The sequence below is a fragment of the Gymnodraco acuticeps genome, unplaced genomic scaffold (assembly GCF_902827175.1).
Source record: "Gymnodraco acuticeps unplaced genomic scaffold, fGymAcu1.1, whole genome shotgun sequence".
NCBI lineage: Eukaryota > Metazoa > Chordata > Actinopteri > Perciformes > Bathydraconidae > Gymnodraco > Gymnodraco acuticeps.
In genome coordinates this window covers 2,828,296-2,840,296 of record NW_022990441.1, presented here as the reverse complement: position 1 = coordinate 2,840,296, position 12,001 = coordinate 2,828,296, and the positions used below count along the sequence as shown (strand labels likewise).

The 12,001-nt window shown below is 42.1% G+C and overlaps 1 protein-coding gene across 2 annotated transcripts in view; it reads right to left on the bottom strand.

Annotated features, from left to right (window-relative positions):
* LOC117552169 (lissencephaly-1 homolog A) overlaps positions 1-12,001 on the bottom strand; it is a 39,713-nt gene that overhangs the window by 8,220 nt on the left and 19,492 nt on the right. For both annotated transcript variants that reach the window (XM_034225451.1, XM_034225452.1), the window contains exons 3-6: positions 9,489-9,573; positions 6,575-6,649; positions 6,106-6,312; positions 697-865 (exon numbers count right to left, since the gene is read on the bottom strand). In XM_034225451.1, the coding sequence (XP_034081342.1) occupies positions 697-865; positions 6,106-6,312; positions 6,575-6,649; positions 9,489-9,573 (536 nt within the window). The remainder of the gene's footprint in view (positions 1-696; positions 866-6,105; positions 6,313-6,574; positions 6,650-9,488; positions 9,574-12,001) is intronic.

Below are 12,001 nucleotides of genomic sequence, written 5' to 3'. Positions count from 1 at the left end.
TGAAGAGGCGAACAAAAAGCTTCATATTGTTGGGCTACGGCTGGCTGGTTAGTCTTCTCACAATTTCAACAAGGAAACAAATCTTTAAAATCTGCAGGGGCCTGGGGGCACATGTACACTGCTGCCATCATGTACTTGGCAATTAGGGTGTGCACATTGGGAGTGTTGGGAGAAGACAGTGAAGATATGACCATTGGCGTTGTAGATTCACGGATAAAAAATAGGCTTATTAGCACTCTTGAACTAATCTCTTTTACAATTTAAATGATGTATTTTAGGAAGAGCTGGATCCAAGGGGAGCAGATTCAGCCTCATCGTCAGCATCAAATGTGATAATGGGCGATATCTGCACCACCTGAGGCCCGTGTACATGACAAGCTACATTTATGATGCAATGACATGGAAACAGAGCATGTTCACATACAGTAGGTAACAAACAGCAACACATGGTAGCAGCTGTAATGCATAGCATAACATCGCCACAAAAGAACAGTTTCATCTATTTTTTATATCTATTTTATTTGTATTTACATTCTCTTGTTTTATGTCCTATATATATATATATATATATATATATATATATATATATATATATATATATATATTGCATTTTTGGAGGAGCCTGTGAAGTTTTTCATTGCCATATCTACACTGTAGCTACTGTGCACATGACAATAAAGCCTTGAATCTTCCTACCATGCATGGTCCTGATGCACTCAAAGCCTTGGAAGTCCCACAGCTTGATAGTCATGTCTGCAGAGCAGGAGGCTAGCAGTTTGCCGGTCTGGTCAAAAGAGATGTCCTGCACTGAATCCGTGTGGCCCTTTAGTGTGCGTTCGAAGTCTCCTGTCTCGTAGTCCCAAACCTGGAGAAGTGAACATATCATACATCACCTATGTGTAAGAGAACATTGATCATTCACTGACAGGCAGAGCTAAAATAATGAAGAAGAGACACAAGGGTTGTTTATTCTAAACTGGATCCCTTTCAAAACCCCAGCTAAGACCCCAAATGTCACAACATCTGTGGCTGCATGTCTCCTGCTTCTCAGCTGAACAATCAAGCAGCCAATAAGCTGCAAAGAGACCAAGCTGTCCAGATAAGTCATATTACAATCCCATAAAAGAACCACCGGCATCAGTTTGCAGACACCACACTATTTCAATATTGAGTTACAAAGTCGGTGACGTGTTGCTGTTGCCAATGGTAGGAATGCATGAGACAGGGTTAGGGTTACAGTTAGGCGTGTGTGGCACTGCCAGGAGTACGAACACAATATGCAGAGTAGTAGTAAGTAGGGGTGTAACGGTACACGTACAGAAATTATTCGGTACGGGCCCTTCGGTTCGGTACACGTGTGTACCGAACGAATATAACATTAAAAGTAAAAAATTGAGAACGTGAACAACTTCTTGGAAGTAATCTCAGGTGCTGCGTCGCAGCATTCAGAGTAATTTGCTCACATTGGGTTCAACGCGTCATAGAGCGAGCAAGTCATTTCATTGGACGAGAGGCATACTATGAGAGCTGGTCACAGGGATGCGTTCAAATGTAGTCAGTAATTTGAGGAACTGTCGAAATGGCGAACGCAGATAAAGTTGAGCTCGAAAATCCTCCAGCATCATTGAAGTCTCCGGTTTGGGAACATTTTGGTTCCGCAGTTACGAACAAGGATGACGGACAAAGACAGGTGGACTGAACCAAAGCTGTTTGTTGGCATTGTTCAACTAACATTGGTTACGCGGCTGGCAATACATCAAACTTGCACACTCTTGAAAAGGCATCACCCGAACGTGAATATCACCGGTACCAAAAGAAAAAAGACTGAAGTGCAAACCCAACTCCCACTAGCATGTAAGCCTCCACCACTCGCAGAGAGTTCAGACCGAGCTAAAGCTATTACACACGCCAAATATCCTTATGTTGCCATGTTAGCAAAGCGCTACCTGGCTGTGTCTGCTACCTCCGTCCCTAGCGAGAGGGTGTTCTCCACAGCAGGAGACTTTTTTAGTGCCAGCAGATCTGCCCTTTCGGCAAGCAATGTGGACAAGTTCATTTTTCTTTAAAGAAACATGAAAATACAATGACAAGCAAGTCCTAATGTCAAACTGGCTGCTTAGGTGCTAGTACAGTTCAAATACAGATTATTTCAGTTCATCGAAATGCTGCACCTTAATGTTCATTTTACTATATTTTGTATTTATTTGAGTGAATACATTATTTACAGTTTAATAATAATTTATAAAATATATATATATATATTTTATGTTTTGTGATGATTTTTTCTGCTGTACCGAAAACGTACCGAACCGAACCGTGACCTAAAAACCGAGGTACGTACCGAACCGAAATGTTTGTGAACAGTTACACCCATAGTAGTAAGCCTCCTTTTCTAGCCTGAGAAAGGTTTAGGGATCTCAAACAGACAGACTGCTTGTCACTGAGGGATAACCCCTCCTTGGTTCCTCTCTTGGGGTGGGGGATTTTGGGCAGACGGTGACAGGAGACCCTCTCCCCCGCCTCCCCCCCAAAGAAGCTACAGACTGTGCAGATGGCCACGAGGTACAAAGTGCAGAGGGGGGGGGGGGGGGTTATCCTGGAGAGCATCAATGCAGTTGACGTGCGAAGGTTTACCCACATTAAACAGTATTTAGCAGCAGCATCCAAAACACACATAATCCATGAACTACCTGTAACTGTGTCACTGGCACTCCTCCACGGTATCATTGAAGCCCTATTTCACGATTATTAATGGTTTACATTCTTTCAGAGAAAATGCCTTGGATCTTTGTCATTCAAGCTAAAACAAAAACACAGACTTCCTTTGGATTTTCCATTTGTGAAGTAAGCAGTTAGGAAGCTGACACCCAAGCTCTTAACCTATCCTCTGGTTGACATGTCTGAGTGAGCAACCTGCTGATTTCCATACTAGGAAGTGATACCAGCTGAACTGAAGGTAACATCTTGCCAAGCAAGGTTCTGCCACGTAAGCAGAGAAAAGAGGACGAGGGCAAAAAGGGGGAGCTTTGGAAACAAACGGTGGCAAAGCTTAAAGAGCGAGGGTCAACTTAAACACAGGAATAAGCAAGAAAGGGTTAAACCAAATAATGGTTTGACTCTGGAAAACAAAACGTGCGACACTTGAGACCTTACATAAATAAGGTAAAAGACAGGCAGTCTTTAGACTGGTTACAGACCACTGACCTGCATCATATGTTTGTTCAGGGATCGAGAAAGTAAACCTTATCTTTCTGCAAAGCGTACTAGCAAGGTAGCTACTCTACGATCATGAGCTACATCAAGTAGTGGCTGAGCCGGTTGTTTTCAGCATACAGGAACAAATCAAACCCTTTCTTGGCCGTTATGCTATCCAGCTGCCGATATCAATGTTCTCATTGAACTAACAACAACAAAGCCAATAAGTGTTTTGCCAAATGTCAAACTACTTTCTCAAGTTCACTGCTCTAGGACAAGAAAAAAGTCTAAAAGGAGCACAATGTCAGGCTGAATGAATTCAATGAAACAAAATGGCAGTTCAGTCTGATTATCAGGCGAGGCAGCCTCACAGGCACGGAGATGGAGAGCCGATGAGCCTCTCAGCCAGCGACAGACTGAAGAGCACAAGGTTCGCTCCTTCAAAATCAAACAGAGCTGCTCAGGAGCAGAGAAGTAGGACAGTCAGGCCAGGCCACAGAGAAACGAGGCAGCCAGGGAGAGAAGTGCGAGGAAGCAGGAATTCATTTTGTATTTGAGCCCAGGATCCTGCGGGATAGATGGCACTGACGATGGGTAGCCATGGTGGGCAGCTGAGGCTTTAAGTGGAAGACAAATGAGGCAGGATGTTGGGAGGGGGGGAGGGGGGGAGGGGTGGGGTTGGAAAAGGAAGATGATGCCAAAACTGAGAGAAGATCCCTGCTGGGTGGGTGTAGCCGAGGAGATGTACATGTGTCTCTCATTGTCTCGTGAATAAAATATACAGAACAAACAGCTCTACAGAGTATTGGCATTGTGCAGTGAGGCATGGGAGAGCTGCAGAAATAGCCTAGGGACAGACTATAGAGTTTATATAGGGATCTAGGGATACATAGAGAGAAAATACACATGGTATCAGGGCGTGTCTAGGAGCTACAGCAGTGGCGGTAACGCTCCAGAGCGAGGCATAAATGATGAAGGAGGAAGAGAGGTGCAGCGTTAAAGAGAGAGAGAGAAGACGACTGTGTGCAAGAGATGCCAACGACCTGGCACCAAATTACACACTGTTGGCCTATGTTCAAAGATGAACAGAGGAAGCACAAAAACAGACAGACTTGTTGTCTTAGTGATCATACTGTGCACGCCATCTTCAGATTAAAAACATCTTCAATGAAGGCATTAGCATTCTCAAATATTGCCCGTACAGAGCCACAGCTGTGCGATCTGTGTACGCTGGGCTTGTGAAGCTCGAAGGCGTCATGCACTGAATAATGGTCTGTGGAGATAGTTCCTGAAAACAATCTATAGTGTATAGTGTAATTCTCTCAGACAATATTCGGTTATATTATAAAACAAGGTTATTTTGTCAAACAGGATGTTATGGTTGTTAACAGTAACAACAATCTGTACAACAGGTTGTCTTGTGTGACTACAGTACATTCTGAAAGTGTCATGTGACAACATGCGGTCAGATTTGTGTGTATAGTTCAGTTGGAAGTATAGCAAATGGATATTCAATCGCACAGCTGAATTTATTTTACAACCTGAGAAAATGTGCAGCACAGGTAGAACAATTAAAAGGTTGTTTTACTTTGGTAAGAGATGAAAGAAAGGGAGATCAGATCTATGGGCTTTCACAGAATATGTTCACTTGTCTGTTAAAGAGGAAGATGAAGAGAAACAGAGAAATACATGGAAGTCAGTGTGCCTGCTAACCGTTTTGAAAACCAGTCATCCCTCCATCAGCAGGGAACTCAAACAAGATGACCAGATGTTTCAGAGGAGACTTCTCATCAACATTTATACTTTAACATTTGTCTTAATGAATTACCTAAACTCAGCGACACATGAAGTTTGACTTAAATACTGCCGTCTGACCATTTGCATTGCATCAGCTGACATAATGAATTAAAAATGAGCCTGAAGCAAAATATGAAAACCTTATCAAACTCAACTTTGATCTGTTTACCATAGAGCTAAATGTTGCTATGCTAACTATAACTACATGACAACTTTACATATAATGCTTGAACAATAACATATCCTGAGTAGGGCTGTCAGTCGATTAAAATATTTAATCGCGATTAATCGCATGATTGTCCATAGTTAATCGCACATTTTTTATCTGTTCTAAATGTACCTTAGAGGAATATTTTTCAAGTTTGTAATACTCTTATCAACATATGAGTGGACAAATATGCTTTATGCTAATGTTTATTATCATTTGAACAATGACAAATATTCTCATGAATATTAAACACAACAACCTCTGAACATTACAAATATTCGCCTCAATTCAACCTGGAACCTCTCTCATTCAATAATACAATACAAAGTGTGTGTGTGTGTGTGTGTGTGTGTGTGTGTGTGTGTGTGTGTGTGTGTGTGTGTGTGTGTGTGTGTGTGTGATGGATCATTGGAGCTATGTGCAACTCAAGGCATATGCTCGAACGGGAGCTGCCTGGACGCTGCAATCATGTTGCGCGCACTATCCGTGCTGAGTGTGCTGACTTTTCGTACAATGTCCCACTGTCTGGCTTCCTGCATAAAGTCAAGTGCTCGGCGCAGTTGTGGCGAAATGTCGCTCCTCTGTTTTCATTTAAACAGCTCCTTCTATCCGTTAGCGCAGCTAGCTAGCACCAGATGCTAACAACAACAATGCACGTACGGTCTCTCTCTCGCTCGGGCCACACATACAATTTTATTTATTTTTTGCGTTAACGCGTTAACTTGACAGCCCTAATCCTAAGTGAACAATATCCTTAAAACCCAGATGTCCAAAACGTTTTCAATGCTGCACAGAAAAGGACAAAACCGAAATGTTTCGTGGTCAAAGTTAAGCATACTTGCTCCAAAGCCTTATTTGAAGGCAAGCCCTTCAACACATCGATCCCGCCGCACTGCAGCACTGACCTTTATTGTTGCGTCCTCAGAAGCAGACACCATGACACTGAAGACTGGGTGGAAGATGACACGGGTGACGGGACTGCGGTGGCCACTCAACGCGTATCTCTCTGGCGGGCGTGGGATCCACTCTTTGGGGTCACGCTTCATAGTTATGGGCCCACCGAGGGTGATCTCCTCCTTCGCCTCATTCAGTTTGGATTCAAGCTCCATCACCTGCCGGGAGAGTAAAGGCACGAGTTAACAGTGTGGAGGCAGAACGTTAAGACATACATACATATGGAGGTAATATCAACAGGGAGGATATACATAGAAGACGATGTTTTAAGAGTTTGCTGAAGTCTGTATTTTAATCTAAGTGTTTAACAGTTGGATTATTGATTAGACTTTCTTTTGATTTTAACATCAGTAACGTCATGAAGCATTCACAAGACTACAATCCCCAGGAGCATTCTTTGAGGAGAAAACACCCACAAACCTTCTTTTGTAATCTGATGACTGAGGTCCATTTCTTTTCCAAAAGGCCAGCGTACTTCTTATCCAATTCCTCGTTCTGTGGAGGGGGGGGGAAACAGAAATAAAAAGGATATCAGGCTAACATTCAAAGAAAGCTAATCAAAGTGGTGGGCTCAGCATTATCGGGGAGGCCTGTGGGAGAGGGGCCATCTGGGGTGGCATGCTGAGGTCTTTGGCTGTAGTAAGAAACAACAGGGAATTATTTACACGCCCCTCACAGTCCAACACTGACTGGCAGACACCGCCAACCTACTGTACAACACATACTACACACACCCTAGTCCTAATCATACAGGCTAATCTCCAGCAGACAAGAAAGGCTTAGGCCGCTTACAGCCACACACCCGGTACAGGAGGCAGCGTGGAGGTTAACGTGTGGCAGACCCCCCTGATTCCACCGGCAGGCGAACACCACAAGCTGGCCACTAGCTTTTACATAACAGACCCAATGGATGGCATACACTGGCTGTTTGTTACTGCTAAGACACAAAACAATGTGGTGGCATTTAATAACTGGCACTACAAATATATCGGGCTGCACACTTCTGATGTTTTCATTATCAGTGTATTGTTTCATTATTGTTTACTTCATTAGTTTTCCAGTCCTTTGTTCTGTCAAAAAAGTAAACATTGTGACAAATTCCCTTCCACTCTTTTCCCAGAGCCTTTGGTGTAATATTCTTTAGTTGCTTTGTACAATAGTTTGTTCGGCATTGATATTTTTAAACATTGAATAATTGGTTAAAACTCTTACCAATTCATTTTCTGTTAAGGATTTGTGTGTTGGCTCGAAATTCAACCCAAGTACTCAAATGAGCTTTTAGATAGATGGATAAATGGATATATACTTTATTGATCGCAATTTGGGAAATTCTTTCGTTACAGAAGCGGCAGTGTGTTCAGACTTTTTTATTTTTGTTATCGTTTATTCTTGATGGTCCTGATTTCCGATTGAATTGTTAGTGTTCATATATCACATATATGATATACAGGCAACCAATAACAAAAGAAAGTAAAGATATATTCTATACCCATATAGACCAAGCGTTATGGTGCCACTGTGTACAACACTGCCTTGAGGCTGTTACTGACTTTCAAGGCATCAAGTACCCGCATTGACAGAGAGCCACGAGTGTCAGTGAGGGAGAAAATTAGTGTTGCGCTCCAATTTCACAGCTAGCTCCTCAAGCCGCGACTGGAAACAAAAGAAGTCCTGGAGGTGTGGGGAGCTGAACTCACCACCGATGCTTATATTTAACACTTCTCAATGACAAGGGGCGAGTCCTCAGACTAACATGAGGTGCATGGAGGGACAAAGACAAGAGGCACTGCAGTGAAATGAAGGAGAAACAAAACAGAGGCAGAGAAAGAAACCCGTTTGGAAAAGCCTGCCATCATCTAATCTGCCATCTGCCTGGAAACTCTGCCCAACACACACATAGACGGACACACACATATGAAGTGCCAGACTGCAGCCTGCCAGTCTGTTGACAGTGGAGTGGATAGTGTGTGTGTGTGTGTGTGTGTGTGTGTGTGTGTGTGTGTGTGTGTGTGTATGGATAATTTTATAGAGCCAGTAAAAAACTTAAGCAGTATGACTCCCATTTATTTTTCCCAATGTGCATATTAGCATTAACCTTAAACTGATACTCAAATAGGAATAAGAAGATTACAGTCCCTCTAAAGACAATCTAAATGGACCTGAACAATGGCAAATCATGTGGCCTCAAGGAAAAAGCTAAAATAACTTGGTTGATGTTTAGCATGGAACTGCCAAGGTGTGTGGCTGAGGGCTGATACCCAACAGGGTGCACCTTTCCCTCCGTGCCATTCATCCATTATTCAGCCGGCTTCCACAGAGAAAACGTCTGGAAGAAGAACGGATAAAGACAGAGGAGCAGGGGGTGGGGTGTCACGTGAACACAAGGTGAAAAAGGTGGTGCTATAGAGAGGCAGAGACGAAAAGACTCTTAGATGAAAAGGGGTTGAGAGGAATCAGTGATAGCATTTCCAACTGGAGTACGAGGTGATATATCCAATGAGCACCTGAAACTTTGGAAGCACAGGAATCAAATTTAAGGAGCACAATTTGTTAAAATATAAAAAATTCCCACAGCTGCCTTATTGTTTGGCTCTGAATTAAAGTCCTTTAAAAAAAAACATATACAGGAAACACGAGGTTTAAGTGTGGACTACCATCTTTAAATTGTGACTGAGGGTGTTCACAGCTATATCAGCAACAGAATCTAAATTGTATGAATAATTTACAACATTTTAAGATAATGGGATATCTGTGTTGAACAAAGCAGCCAATGAAAACATTTTTGACATACCCTTAACTTGACTAGGCATGTCCTTTAGATGCTTAAGATGAATGAAAGCCTTTATACAATGCTAAAATAAAAAATACATGACTACAATATGAGTATGTATGTGTCTCCAATCTCCACACTTCCTATCTACTTTCAATGTGAACACCCTAAACAAAGGTTGTGTATATTTCATAGCATTCATTTGTACAGGTTTACCTTATAAAATAGCCCAAAATATTCCCAATATATTTAAAACCCAACAAAATGCCATTTGATCAGAAAAGCAAGGGCAATCATGTAAACACATATACATACATATATGTGACAGTGCTTTTAAAAATGCAATTTTTAACAAATGAATAAAAGCTAAAGATGAATTAGCAGCAGCATGTAGCATAGACCCCCCCCCCCCCCGATGAGAGATAACCAACATAATTGGGTGCAGGTGCTCCCGGTCACACACGGGAACAACATGTTGAGTAAAATGAGAAAATAAAGTGGAAATCAAGGCATACTGTTTGTACAAATTGGTCTGATTGGCTGTGCCACCCTTAATATACTCACATTATCTAATTCCGCCTCCTTCTTGAAAGTGGAATATGCTTCTTCATATCCATTGGAACGTAGATAATCGGCTATCGCCCGATTTCTGCAACAGACAAAGAGGACCATAATTAGTTTCCCTGATTAACAGACAAGATAGTTGTTAAAGTGCCACGAGAAACCACGAGATTAATAGAGTTGTATTTAACACTGTAAAGACAAAGACAGGAAATTAGCATGTTCAGGAAACGTGGCAGACAAGGTGCACATTTGACACATTCAGACTGTTATCACGGTGCTAGCTGTAGAATAAAAATGCTTTGCATGCATAAATGTAGTCTAGCAGCGACAATACACACACACACACACACACACACGCCCATTTGACACAAATCGAAAACACATCCGTCTGGCTTCTATAATGAGCTCTTGTTGCTTTGGGCAAATAAAGGGAAGGGAGGACTCCCCATGGTGTAGATAAGGGGGCAATGAGAGTCAGTCTATACCCCAGCATTACCTTCATCAAAACGGAATAACAGACAGAGATTTTGGATAGTACTCAAACAATTGATTTTATTTTATGAATCAATTCAATCAATTCTGTTTCTTAAAGTCCAATGTAATTTAAATGATAGTTAGATAAACAGATAAAAGAAAATAGTTTTATTTAAACAGCTGAGAACAGCATTTACTGATATTTGTGCATTTACAATGATTCCTATCAATACAACTGGCTATTTTTTTCCCTGCTGCTCGACCTTCCAACGATATCAATGATACTTGCAGCTCTTAGAGATCCTTGAGTATTTCCTTTTTACTCCAGTTCATCTTTTTTTCGTGCACAAGTTCCCAGATAAACTTAAGTAGACATCTAAAAAGACACCTTTCGGAAAGCCGAGACAAACATGGCGGGGATGGGAGCAGGTGTGTTTTTGTCCTGCTATTTCAAATATGTGCAGAGAGAGAGATGTTGAGATAGGACAGACAATAGCCGAGACAGGCAGAGCTGAAGGTGAGGAGAAAGGAGGCTATCTTCACTCGCGCTCTTTTTGTCTCCTGGCCTGCCATAGGGGACAACCCACACACACAATCACACAGCTTAGATACACAATCACACACATGAACAGTTCCGAGTGGTTTCAAGACTGCAGCCTTGGCAGCAGTTAAATGTATCAGGAGTTATGAGCTTTAAGTCAGTCTCAATACTGTTCATTCTTAATCTAATTCGATTTTTGTGACGGGGAAGAAAAGTCAATTATTAATTAGAATTTGTTTTATATCAAAATGTTCCACTAAGTCTAACTATAGTTCATGATATGTTGTGTTTGTATAACTAGAGTAAGAACATACCTTGATTCAGGCATGCAAGGACTAAATAGTATCATATATCAAAATGTGATGATATATCATATACATCTGGCTACTCTCTAGTGTTTACCAGTGGCTCTTCCTATTCGGGACACTTCTGGGAGCCTTTGGGCTAAACATGTAAACCCTGAGCCAATAAACAGACCATTCTTAAACTCAGGTTGTTTAATATCACCCCGTTGTCATGCCCCTCATTTGGTTTAAAATTGTTTTTACTTTTTAAGTTGTCGTTACAGTTTTCATTTACAGTCTGGGCGTGGCCAAAAATGACTGGAAAATGTGGCGAAGAGCACAAATAAAGAAACAGGATTCTTGAATGTTTGATAACAATTTCATTTGACCCTATTTATACAGTATGTCCTTGATTCCTCCTGTGTTTGCTCACAGTAGATCCAACCACTAATGCCAGGAGGATCCAGACAAGCTGTCAGCCACGCAAGGCTTTGAGGGGCCAATAAGGAGGGGGTTGGGGGTACAATCTGTCAACCCTGCCTGTGCCCCCTGTGCCCTCTCGGTCAGTGTTGAGCACTGAAACGCCCGTCTCCCTCTGTCCACCTGAATCCCCATGACAACAGGAGCAGGCCTTATTACAGCTCAAGGTTAGCAGGAGGTTATCTTCTCCCGTGACAGCCTGCCTGCCGCAAGTCTGGAAACCAGAGGGGAGGGCCGGGTGAGCTAGTTCGTCTGAGAAAGTGTATAAGCAGGTGAGAAAAAAGCTGCGGGTGAGGCAAGCTGAGGCAGCTTTGATGTGGCGTGGGTGTGTTAGGAGTGTGTGTATGAGCAGGTGTGCTTCTACCAAACACAACAATGAGATGTCACACCAGCATGTTACAGTCTAATTCAGAGGACAGGGTATCAGCAAGACCACCTGGCTGCCAATATTGACAATGTACTAAACTCTCACTACTGAAAAGATTTAAAAATGGAAATTATGGAAAGTCTCTCAAAGGTTCTGCCTAGGTCCAGTCTTTCTACCCAGAACATGGAAAGAGCAGGAGATAAAATCAGCTTTCAGGGATTTGAGGGGATGCATGTAGCTATTTGGAAAATACAAGCAAAAAGGGGAAATATTTTCTACTCTTTTAAGAGTAAGCCGAAAGAGAGCATAGTCAAGTAGAGAAAAGTTATTTTGATGCAAGGTGTTTGCCTCACTTTCTATGGTGTTC